We start from the raw sequence: 13,373 nt of genomic DNA, 5'->3' as shown, positions 1-13,373 counted from the left end.
GATAATTTTGCTATGTATAATTTACTATAATTTAAATATTTTAATAAAATTGTTGTAAAAGCATTGACAATCTTTTATTGTATAGGATTGTTTTAGCTATCCTAGCTCTTTTGTTTTTCCCATATGAAAAATGAGAATTGTTCTTTCAAGCTCTGTAAAAATTTGGGTTGGTATTTTGATGGGGATTACATTGAATCTATAGATTGCTTTTGGTAAGATGGTCATTTTTAGTGTTAATCCTTCTATGATCCATGAGCATGGAAGATCTTTCATGTTCTGATATCTTCTTCAATTTCGTTCTTCAGAGACTTAATTTTTTTTTTTCATACAAATCTTTTACTTGCTTGGTTAGTGTCCAAGATACTTTATAATTTTGTGTGTGTGTGTGTGTGTGTGTGTGTGTGTGTGTGTGTGTGTGGCTATAGTAAAGGATATTGTTTCCTTAATTTCTTTCTCATTCCCTTTGTCTTTTGTGTACAGGAAAGCTACTGATTTTTTTTAATGGGCACTTTGCTGAAAGTGTTTATCAGCTGGTAGAATTTTTAGGGTCATTTATGTATACCATCATATCATCCATAAATAGTGCTACTTTGACTTCTTCCTTTCCAATTTGTATCCCGTAGATCTCCTTTGGTTGGCTTATTGCTCTATCTAGGACTTCACGTACTATGTTGAGATACGGAGAGACTGGGCAATCTTGCCTTGTCCCTGATTTCAGTGGGATTTATTTAAGTTTCTCTCCTGAAGGTATCTCCATCCCTGATCTCAAGTTGTATTATAGGGCAATAGTAATAAAAATTACATGGTACTGGCATAGAAACAAACTGGTGGATCAGCAGAATCTAATCAAAGACCTAGAAATAAACCCACACACCTACAGATACTTGATTTTTGACAAAGAAGCCAAAACCATACAATGGAAAAAAGGTAGCATCTTCAATAAATGGTGCTGGTCTAACTGGATGTCTACATGTAGAAAATGCAAATAGATCCATATTTATCATCCTGCTCAAAACTAAAGTTCAAGTGGATCAAAGACCTCAACATAAAACCAGACACACTAAATCTGTTAGAAAAAAAAAATTGGAGAAGAGTTTTGAACTCATTGGCACATGAGACAACTTCCCGAATAGAGCACCAACAACTCAGGCTCTAAGACCAACAATAAATAAATGGTACCTCGTGAAACTGAAAAACTTCTGTAAAGCAAAGAACACTGTCAATACAACAAAACAACACCTGCAGCCTATAGCTCTTCACCAACCCTACACCTGATAGAGGGCTAATATCCAGAATATATAAAGAACTCAAGCAATTAAACATGAAAAAAACCAAACAATACGATTTTAAAATGGGGGTACCGAGCTAAACAAAAAATTCTCAACAAAGGAATACTGAATGGCCGAGAAAGACTTGGAAAGAACGCTCAACTTCCTTAGTCATTAGTAAAATGTAAATCAAAACTACTCTGAGATTCCACCTCATACCCATCAGAACGGCTAAGATCAAAACCTCAAGTGACAGCACACGCTGGTGTGGTAGTGTAGAAAAGGAAACAGTCCTCCACTGCTGGTGGGAGTACAAACTTGTACAACCACTTTGGAAATCAATCTGGCACTTTCTCAGAAAACTGGAAACAGCTCTACCTCAAGACCCAGCTATATTCCTCCTGGGTGAATATCCAAAAGATGCTCCACCATACAACAAAGACATTTGTTCAACTATGTTCATAGTGGCTTTATTTGTAATAGCCAGAAACTGGAAACAACTTAACCAAAGAAGAGGTAAAGAAACTGTGGTACATTTACACAATTGAATACTACTCAGCTATTAAAAACAAGGACATCGTGAAATTTGCAGGCAAATAGGTGGAACAAGAAAAGATCATCCTGAGTGAGATAATCCAGACTCTGAAAGACAAGCATGGTATATACTCACTCATAAGTAGATATTAATCATGCACTATAGGATAACCATACTAAAATCTAAAAGACCTAAAGAAGCTAAGTAACAAGGAAGACCCTATGGAAGATGCTTAATTCTCATTCAGAAAGGCAAATAGAAAATAGACACCAAAAGATCATGAAGAAAGGGTATCGGATGGGAGCTTACCATAGATGTCCTTTGAAAGCCTTTACCCAGCAGGGGATAGAAGGCGATGGTGAGACTCACAGACAAACTTTGGGCAGAGCACAGGGAGTGGAGCTGTATGGAAGAATCAGGGGAGGGGATAATAGACAGACTTGGAGGGGACAGGAGCTACACAAGAAGACCAACAGACCCAACAAATCTGGGTCCAGGGGGATCTGTGGAGACTGATACACCAACCAAGGACCATGCATGGAAAGCACCTAGCCCCCCTGCTCATGGGCAGCTCAGTCTCCATGTGGGTTCACCCAGTAAGGAGAACAGGGGCTGCCTCTGACATGGACTGTGGTGCATGCTCCTCAATCACTTCCCCTGGATGGGGTGACCTGGCCAGGCCACAGAGGAAGAAGATGCAGGTAGTCCTGAAGAGACCTGATACTATGTGGCCAGTTGGTGAGGGAGGAGTGCTCCCCCTTTCTGAGGACTAGGGCAGGGGGATAGAGGGGAAGAGGGAAGAAGGGTGGGACAAGAAGGAGACAAGGAAGAGAGATACATTTGAGATGTAAAGTGAATGAATTAATGAATGAACAAACAAATGAACAAACGAACGAACGAATGAATAAATAACGAATTGACTAGTACCAGCCAGAGGAAATACGTCAATGTCACAGTTTTGAGATGTGAAAGAATTTTGGTTCCATTGCTGTCCTGTCATACCTTGGGTAAGGTACTGGGATAGGAGGAAGGCAAGATGAGACATGAAATTGTTGTCATAAGCCCGACCTCACATTTGTTTTCACTCTTTTGCCTCTTATAGTCTTCCCCAGTGGCAATTTAGCTGGCAAAAAAGCTTTATATGGTGTAGTAGGGGAGAGGCCTTTCTGCTAATGTGTCTGAGAGCCAGGTCAGGGATATCTGTTTTCCCAACACTGTGAAGCAGGAGCCTGAGCTGGCCACCTCAATCCATAATATTTGTATTCTGCTTCCTGTCTCATCTTCCGCCTGATTTTCAGGGCTATGCAACATTTCCTGAGTGGTGAGAAACAATTCTCTTTGAACAGGACATTGAATAGGGAAAAGATGTGGTGTTCACCTGTATGATTAATATCAATCTTTTCTTATGAATAGTGTGCCATGGTTTAGACTAGATGATCAGTAGCAACCATTGGCATTTAGTGAGCACCAGTACCTGCCAGGGGTTGGGTCTGCCCTTCATAGGCTGCTTCCCACATAATTCTCAGGGCAATCCTAAGGATAAAGACAGGACTGGCTGCTTTTGTCCTGTCCCCATCTGATAGAGGAGGAACCTGGGAAGCAAAGGAACTAAGTCATATCCCTCGGAACAAAACTCTCTACCATGACAGTCAGATATTATCATTATTTTCATAACTTTAAAAAGTGACCACATCTTCTTAATGGTACATTATTTTTCATTGTTTCTGCTCCATTTGTTTTTTGTTTTCATCATTGCTCACTTTAGGATAGCCTTTCATCTGGTTCATAACTGTTTCCCATCTGAAATGATGCTGCCTCTGACACTCTCAAGAGGGGTAGCTTTCCTTGCTTCTACAGAACGTTTTGCGATGGTCAATCTTAGCTGTCAACTTGACTGTGATTTAGAATCAGTAGGAGACAAATTTCTGGGCGTGTCTATAGAGGAGTTTCCAAATTGGGTTAACTGAAGTTAACTGCCTCCCCTAGCTCTGGGCTTCAGAACCATCCTGTGGGTTGAAGTCTTGGACTGAACGAAAAGGAGAAAGCTAACTGAATAGCAGCATCCTGACTGTAGGTACTTCCTGCTTCCTGACAGCAGATGTGATGTGTCTACAACCTCACAGCCCTGCTGTCATCCCCACAGTGAGGGACAGTGTGCCCATGAACTGTGAGCCAGAGTAAACCCTTCCTTCCTTCCTCAAGCTGCTTTTATCAGGGATTTTTTCACATCTACAGAGTAACTAATGCACGTTCCTTCAGAGTGGGTCTCAGAGAGTGCTGCGTTAAATGAGTAGATGAGAAAAATGAAGAATGAACTATTTTCCTTTTAATTTCTTTTCTTTCTCTTTCTTTTTTGAGAAAACAACTTTTTCGTTTATTTTACATGTGTTTATGTGTTTTGCCTGCATGTATATCTGTCTGAGGGTGCTGGATGCCCTGGAATTGGAGTTGTAGACAGTTGTGAGCTACCCATATGGGTGCTGGATATTGAACCCAGGTCCTCTGGAAAAGCAGCCAGTGCTCTTAACCACGGAGCCATTTCTCCAGCCCCTGTAATACTTTCAAAAGGGCACTAGAAGGTATCTCAATGAGACAGCACTTGCCTGGTATGTGTAAGGCCCTGGGTCCATCCTTAGCACTGGGAAAACTCAAAACTAAAACCAGAACCTAAGAAGTAGAAAAGTCTATGCTACTAAGACCCTTGGGAACATAGGCCTCAGTATATTTTACACACACACACACATGTACACAATACATATACACACAAACCACATATACATGCACATACATACATATACACATATTCACACATACATACACACATATAAACATACACACAATATATACACATCCATACACACATTTACACACACATTCACATGCATACACACACACACATAGAGGCAGAGGGGGGCTCTGTTGTGGGAGGAAGAGGACTAGTGTAAGAAGAGATGAGGAAGAATGGGGGAATAGTAGTGGGGGTATGACTGAGGAAGATACAAGGAAATCTATATATGAAAATATCCTAATGAAACCCATCATTCCGTGCATTAACAAAAATGTTAATTTTAAAAATAAACTTAAAAAAAAAAAAAGAAAACTTAGGCATCTGTAGAATGAGTACGGCTTTTCAAACAATGACTGACTATAAATGATGCTCACAAAGGCCTAGCCCTAGGCGCTTCTCACTTATTTCTAGGGTTCTGCACTCCTTACTTTCTCAAAGGAAAGGAAGGGAAGGAGAGAGGGAGGGAGGGAGACAGGGAAGGAGAGAGAGGGAGGGACAGAGTGAAAGAGGGAAGGAGGGAAGAAGAAAGGGAAGAAGGAAGAGGATACAGGATCATACTCTCCCTGCTCTCAATTTGAGGAGAACACTGTAATTGAAGAACAACCAAAGCTGGAAAGTGGCCCCAGGAATTTTAGGCCACTTCAACTATATCCAAAGGCCTTTCACAGTGAAACTTAAAAACTGTTTTTCTATCATGCATTTCTTTTTTTTTTCTTTCCTGTCCAGACCCCTAAGGCATCATGACCCTTTCAGCTATGTTAGAAATGCAGAGTAGAGAGGTTAGCCTTGTGTTTGGCTTCGGGGACACGTTTCCTGTCCATGTGCAGCACACATTCCTGACCCCTGCCCTGTGGCCAAAAAGGGACATCAGCTGGATGCAGGGAAATTCAATTTGGACTAACAGCCGGCAGCATGATAATGACAGAGTCTGCCTTGACATTTGGAAGGCAGAAGATTTTCCCAGGGCTTGGCTTAGGAGGGTTGCAGGCTCAAGTTAGGTCATTGGTATGTATAAAGAAATACCCTAGAAACAATGCCAGCTGGTTTCTTGAATCTGACCCAGCTGTGGGGACACTGTTTTCCTGCCTTCTGGGGGTTATCATGGTGTCATAAAGAAACGGCTCTTGTTCCTTTCCCACCACACTTTTCCAGGCACGACTCCTGCACTGCTGTGGATCTTATTCATTCACTCATTTGTTCATACTGTCTTGCCTGCATTCTTATTCTTTCCTTTTCTTATGCTGAATTCACAGCTCCAGCGTGGCCTGCTGCTTGGAGTGCCAGGCAGCTCATAACTGTGACAAGTGACACACAAGAAAAGCTGACCCCTTCCTAGTATTTGTTGGTGGGGGTAGAGAACACTGCTTTATCTGGTTGAACGTGGGCCGTGTGTGGTTGGACTACCCTCTAATGTGGGCACTTTGCCCTATCAATCACTCAGTGGAGTGGTTAGGCTGGCTTCCAGACCTACCCTGTGGCCCCAGGGCATCACACACTGATCCTAATCTGATGTCTCTATGGTATTCACCTTTTCAAGATAGAGCTCCATAAAATGTACCCTGCATTCCAGTTCCTAGCTCCTAAGGAATATGCAGTGGATTATTGTCCCTTAGTGCAAGAATGAAGGAATTGAGTAATAGAAATTCAAGTCTTCGGATTATAGTTCAGAGTAGAGGCTTTGCAATCAACTGGCTGTGGCACCATTCACGTTCTACCACTTGCCAGCTCAGGCACATGCTTGCCTTCGTGTGCATACACACGTGTGTGCATCTGTATGGAGGCCAGAGGTGAATGTTGGAGTCTCTCTGACTCTCCACCTTAATTTTTGAGGCAGGGTCTCTCACTGGACCTGAGACTCAATGATATAGGTAGACTGGATGGCCAGCAAACCCATGGATCTTTCTGTCTCTGCCTCCTGAGAACGGGGGTGAGAGACATATGCCTCTACTCTTGGCTTTCTCACCTGGCTTCAGGGGCTTAAACTCAGACCTTCATGCTTGCACAGCACACACTTTCCCAACCAAGACATCTGCCTACCCCTAAGGGACATGTTTTTCTGAAGTATAAAATAAGCACACAGACCACTCTGTCTTAAGTGGAATTTTATACTCAAAGAAGCCAACACCAACATCAGGAAACAGATCAGCAGAACCTCAGATGCCCATCACATCTGCGCCCTTCCAGCCACTGTCTCACTGTCAACTTCAAAATGGAGGGAAGTGCTTACTTACTATGCACTGAGATTCAAAGGCAGGGAATGCTATGTCAGCGAGCATAGGGAATTGGAAGTAGCACTGCATCAGGAAGTGGAAGGCATGGAGGGAGGAGGAATGGCACTAAAGGAAGTTTCAGGAAGTAGAAGCTGTGGGAACGGGAGTAGTGGAAGCTACAACAGCAGCACAGCAGTGGTAGTGGTAGGAGAGGCAGGAGAAGGCCTGGATGGTGGAGGAAGCAATGGCATAGTGACTAAGCATTACAGCAGACTGTAAACAACAGTCAGGGTGAAAGCAGAGGCAGCATTTATGGGGCACTGGGCACTAGGCAACAGGCAAGGGCTTTGCCTCCGCTCATCCACAGCTCACAAGAACACTTTGTGGCACTGCATGAAATTGGTTTTCATGGGTGAAAATCCTGAGGCTCAGAGAGGTCAGTAGATTTTTTCAAGGTCACTTGACTTGTGTCCAGCAATTAGAACTTCAGCAGTCTGGCTACAGAGCGTATCTTCTCAATAACATTCATCCAATACGTAGTAGCATGTCCAAAGAAGATGGGCCCTGCAGAGTACTCCCTTCTTCTATGCTAATAAGACTTGAGTTGGTAAGCATATTCTCACTGAATAAAGATTATATTTTAATGAAAAAAAATTTTTGTACCTAAGTATAGTCAGAGGATTAAATTAAATTTTGGCCAAGAAGATAACATGCAGAAACAGCATATATACCTTGCCTTTCTTTTGTTTGTTTTTGTTGTTGCTGCTACTGTTGCTTGTTTGTTTGCATCTAGTAGATGTGATGGCCACGAAAAATGCAGCTAGTGTGGGAGACTAAGAGAGGCTTGGAAACAGAAAGCCACACAGCACAGAAACAAGAGAAAAGACCTGAGGACCTCACTGAATACTGCGGCACCTCTCCACTATCTGTGTCTGAACTTTTAGAAAATAGAGTACATACACTATCTGTATTTTTTCATGTGTGTGTATGTGTGTGTGTGTGTACATGAGTGTTCACATATATGTGGGCATATGCATGGGAAGCTTACTCCAAGGATCCTGTCTCCATCTTCCAAGGTTAGACTCAGCGGGAGGCTACCACGCCCATCTGGCAATCACCTGGGCTCTAGGATCCAAATTCCAATCCTGGTGCTTGCACAGCAAGTGCTTTACCTGCTGAGTCAATTCCCAGCCCTGCATTTTTGAAGTCAAGGGTCTCTTGGGGTTTATGTCATTCACAGCAAAATCTAATTCTAATAATGCTGAGAGTTCTTACAATTCCAGTACAATTCATATGCCTTAAAAAGATACCTAAAAAAATGAAAAATGAATGCCACTTTGTATGGTACTCTTGACTTCAAAAACAAAACATAATAAAACATAACAGGATTTGGAAAAACCTTGTAAAAGACAAAACTACGAAAGCAGGCACCAAGAGCCTTGTTTCCTTGGAAACAGTTTCTTGTCACCTCATGTCTGGGTCACATCCAAAACCTCAGTTTTGATTCCCCACTCATTTCTCCGACCCACTCTGTGTGTGTGTGTGTGTGTGTGTGTGTGTGTGTGTTAAGCATGTTCACATATGCACACCCAGATACTACAGCTCTATGCCCAGATACCTTCCTCAATTACTTCAGCACATTATGATTAAGACACAGTCTCTTCATGAACCTGGCTTATAGTTATCTAGACTGGCTGCCAGAAAGCTTAAAAAAATCATTCACCACTACCAACACCCATTATCCACCCCCTCCAAAAGCACTGGTATTACAAACTTGGATTGTTTTGGCCCTGGCCAGCTTTCACATGGATGCTAGAGAGCTGGACTAAGGTCCTTATGCTTGCTTGCTCAGCAAGCATTTTACTAACTGAGCCATCTCCCTGGCTCCCTGCGAAGAACACTTTCCCTTATCCAACTGCCCTTAAACTTTGTTTCCAGCCTGAAAATAAAATAATTATCACATTCTGAGTGCCTACCAAATCCAAACACTTTATTGCATAACTTTTCTAGCCTGCGCCCCAAAAAAAACCAAACTGAAATATATTTATTGTGCCCCTTTCCTAGATAAGGGAGTGGAAGAAGAGATAAGGTCAATGGCTCAACTGAGATCATACAAATTTGAACCTGGGCCAGGAACCAGCTACTCCCTCCAGCATGAGCACACACTACCCTATGCTGACTTCCAGGCAACATCAGCCACAGCTATTCAACTGTTGGCAGTCAACCCTCATGATCTTACAGGTTTCTTGGGGCTCTTCCTCAGCAGTCAGATTTATAGTAGACCACTGAAGTTAAATTTCTCAACTGCTCCCCTATCTTCCCCAATTTTAGGACTCAGTATTCCATGCTGCTAAAGGGGTTAAACCTACTTTCATAAGGAGATGACCTAGAACATATGAGGGATTAGTGGGGAGACCCAGAGCCAGAGACAATGACTTAAAATCCAGCTGGGAGATCTATTTGCAAGCGCAGTCATTCCTACCGGTTAGGACAGATGGGTCGACAGGATGCATCCATCTCCAAAGAACTTCAGCTGATTCAAGCAACAAACACAATATTCCTGGCCACTTTCTGATATAACCCTTCTCTTCAAACCCCATCCCACCGCACCCCATGCATTTCCTTAGGATTAAGTTCAACAGGTAATGAATGCAATAGAAAACGGTGTGAAAGAGCCAGGATGTAGCTTAGTTGGTAGAGTGCTTGCCCAGCATGCACAACGCCCCAGCTCTATCCCCAGCACTGCATAAACCAGGCATGGTAGTGCACACCTGTAATCCTTGCACTTAGGAGGTGGAAGTAGGAGGGATCAGATGGTCAAGGTCATCCTCAGCCACAGGGTATGGTTAAAATGAGACTGGGACTACATGAGATCCTGTTCCAACAAGCAAAGACAGTCAAGATGGCAAATTTCGAAAGGGTTTTTGCCACTGAGTTTAAGAACCTAAGTTGGATTTCAAGAAAATAGATGGTGGAAGCAGAAAATCAACTCTGGACACTTGTCCTCTGACTACCACATGTTTGCCATAAAATATACATGCATAAATTAATAAATGTAAAAAAAAAAAAGGGAAGAAAACTTTCAGAGGTCCATCATGCCCCAAATAGGGCATGGATGTGTGAACTGATGCTTCTTGCAACCCACCCTGCAAAGTATCAGCATGTTTCCCAGACAAGGTGGGCCGGGACCACTCACCGATTCCATAGTGAATCTCTTGAGGAAAAACTGGAGAGCCGGGAGGCTGAAGATCTCATGTCTCAGCCGTCACATCCGAAAACGACCTGAATAGTGTTGGGGGGGGAAAGGTGACACAGTCAGACGGGGGATGGGCAACAAAACCTCTACCCAGCCAATGGAGGCTGGGCCCTCATTAGGAGTGCTCTGGCTCCCTAGAGTGACCAGTCAGCAAGTGAGGGCAGACAGCTAGCACGCGTCACTCCCGACAGTGGGGCTGACACCTCCATCAGAGCAGCTCTGTGCAAGACTGTTCAGGAACTTTCTTGCCTTCTATTTCTGGCTCTGCCTTGGAGAGCAATTTACAAGTCATTAACTTCTCTAGACCCAGGCTCCTTAAACATGAACTAACAGCATATGGAAGGTATGATGGACAGACAGACAGACGGACAGTCACATGCAGCTGTGGGCCTACTGGAATGCAGAGAGACAGAAATGAACCTACATATTTCAGGACAGCCCCTGTTAACCTGGGAAAGGATTTTAATTAATGCACACATACCAAAGCTTAATTAATTGCTGAGTGCACTGAATGCAGGAAGTCTGGAATGGGAGACACTGTACGTGAAGCAGCTAAAATATTTGTAAGATAGAGAAGAAAGCAAGCTAGGTTGTAAACTCCCATGGGCCATGGGGCCTGCTTGGTGCTTCTCCGGGGTCACTAGTCAGAGTGATACCTCCATCCAAGGCCAAAAACTCTAGACCTCTCCATCATCCTCAACCATCCCCAAGTCATGTCTACTTTACTTCTTGAAAACCTGCCCACCAGGCTGTCTCCCTATCTCCTCTGATGCCCTGGACCAAACCCCCAGTATTTTCATCTGGGCCACTGCAACTGACCTAACCGCAGTATTAAATCAGGTCTTCCAAGAGGAAACTAGTCTCTCCCTTTCACTCATTTTGTACATACAAAATACAGGGGAAGAGAAGCATGAAATCCATGTGTCTATCATCCAGCCCCCAAGCACCATCAACTAGTGTTGGCAACATCAAGCTTCCACACACTGTTCAGTTTCCTAGTAGTCAAAGATGGTTGTTTGTCTCTTAAAATCCACATCCAAGTAAGATTCAAATCTTTTTTTTTAGGATTTTGAATACATGTATATGTGTGTGTGTATGTGAGATGTGCACAGGGGTATATGTGCTTATAGAGTCCAATCCAAAAGAAGACAACAGATTTCTTGGATCAGGTTGTGAGCTGCCAGGTGTGGATGCTGGGACCTGAACTTAGGTCCTCCACAAAAGCAGTAAGCGCTCTTAACTGCCGAGCCATCTCTAGCCCCAAGATTCCATCTTATAATCAAGTTTGTGTGCAGGATAAAATTTTTAGAAATCTGATGGTGTCATCTCCCACCTCTCCACCCCCAGCTAACCATCTTTCAGTGACTTCTTGGTGCTCTAGAACAAAAGCTATTTAAATGTGGGTCGTCCCTATGGGGTGGGGGGAGTAAGGAAAAATCTTGCAACAGTAAGTTTCTGAATACCCAGCTACCAGGTGAAGTAGAAATCAGATGCGTGATGAATCTGGAGTGCCTTTGGCAGACCTCACCTTTGTCTCATTGTGCAACTTTTCTTCATCCTCAGCTCTAACTGTACAGCGTGCACACTTTGCACTGTGCAAGCCCTCACACTGATGAAGGCCGATGACGCGCCTCAGTTCCCATTTGAGGCTACTGCATGCTATGAATCACAGCACTCTTACAGAGCTGTAATGATTTAGCTGCAGAAAACAGGGACTACCACTATTTTCCCATAGTCATCTCTCAGCATGTAGGCATCAAGTTAGTCTATCTTTGGAAGGTATTGCATCGGAATGTTTGATTTTTAAAAACTAGTTCAAATTGCAGATTTGGGTTTCATATAACAGGGTTATATGAATTTTGTCTTAGGATCAGGATGGACTGTCCCACGATTTCCGAAACAGCCTTAAATATACTTTTTATTTTGTACTATGCATCTATGAAGCACCACTGTTTGAGTTAATGATTATAAAACCAAAGTCTTGATGGGCTCTGAAAAATACTGATGCTCTATGCCTTTCAGTCTCAAGTATTCAAGTATATCCATCTCATTAATATGTATAATTGATTTCCTCTTTAAAAAGCAGTCATTTAAAAATATAAGTATGTTTTCATTTGTATTCACACTTTATCAACCTTCATAACAGAGCTTGTGTTAAAGTTTTTCACAAGGAAGAGGATTGGGGTTGGACAAAATTTAAAAAGCCCTGCTCCATGAAAAGAATGAAATCACTGAACTAACATTTGCTGGCCCCTTTGGCGCCATCTTGCCACCAAGCTGGACAACCTACATTGAAGAAATCCACACGGGAAGAGAGGACCAACTCTCACAAGTTCTCTGACTTCCACATGCATGTAACGGCATGTTACGTTCACACATACACAAATAAAAGAATACATAAAATATTTTCTAAACTAACTAGACAGCATAAGAACATTAATTTATGAACACCAATGAGTATGAATACAAGTCAGGAAATAAAAAAGAAACCTTGAACACAGACAGCACAGTAGATTGACAACTGACACAGCTATTCTTGCAGCATTTCCATCTACCTGGCACCAACCTGACCCTTAGAAAAATCCTGCAAGTCAGGTAATGAGTCGTCTTTATAAAAGAAAAAAAAAAAATCAAGACTTAAAACATAATGTGCTTATAACAGTGCATAGGAGCACCAGATTGTGGATACAAGCCCAATAGCTTGGCCTGGGAATGTACTTTTGTGGTAGGAGGCCTCTCTAACATGTAAGAACCACTGGGTTTGACCACTGACACCAAGTAAATGAGGCATGGTAGTGCCTATAATCCCAGAACTCTGGAGATAGAGGCGGGAGGATCAGAAAGCTCAAGGTCCTCTTAGGCCGCACAAGGAATTTGAGGCTAGCCTGAGATACATGAGACTCTGTCTCAAATAATAGAAATAATAAAACAAATACATTAAGTAAACAAACAGCAGCCATACTTCCTCTGCCTAAAAAAGGTCCCCCACAAGCTGCTACGTGAGACCATAAGCCCTCATCCACTTGCCTACCTCAGCCTTGTCTTTTGATGGGTTCTTCAGAACCTCATGCTTATAGTTTAGCCTCGCAGGCTCTTAGGTCCTGGTTTGTGAAACAAAGCCATAACTCCAGCCAGGCCCATATCAGTACACACTATGAATCTCCAGAGAGATGAGTGTGAAAGAGCTGTGTGAGGTATGACACTCCCCTGCCTTGATGATGGCCTCCTAAGATGGGTCGGCATCCATACATAGGCCTAGATGGTTTCCACAGTGCTCTAAGCTAAACACACACATTAAGACCACTTTATCCTCTGA

At 42.8% G+C, this 13,373-nt stretch overlaps 1 protein-coding gene across 8 annotated transcripts in view; it reads right to left on the bottom strand.

Annotated features, from left to right (window-relative positions):
- The window catches only part of Asap1 (ArfGAP with SH3 domain, ankyrin repeat and PH domain 1), a 312,808-nt gene that overhangs the window by 266,196 nt on the left and 33,239 nt on the right, over positions 1 to 13,373 (bottom strand). For 7 of the 8 annotated variants that reach the window (XM_060389353.1, XM_060389357.1, XM_060389356.1 and 4 more), the window contains exon 2: positions 9,998 to 10,083. In XM_060389353.1, the coding sequence (XP_060245336.1) occupies positions 9,998 to 10,056 (59 nt within the window). In that variant the 5' untranslated portion in view covers positions 10,057 to 10,083. Of the gene's footprint in view, positions 1 to 9,997; positions 10,084 to 13,373 lie in introns of those variants that run through there. The other variant, XM_060389354.1, reaches the window with a different exon arrangement.

This window comes from Meriones unguiculatus, chromosome 8 (assembly GCF_030254825.1).
Source record: "Meriones unguiculatus strain TT.TT164.6M chromosome 8, Bangor_MerUng_6.1, whole genome shotgun sequence".
Taxonomy (NCBI): domain Eukaryota; kingdom Metazoa; phylum Chordata; class Mammalia; order Rodentia; family Muridae; genus Meriones; species Meriones unguiculatus.
This window is presented reverse-complemented; position numbering and strand designations above follow the sequence as displayed.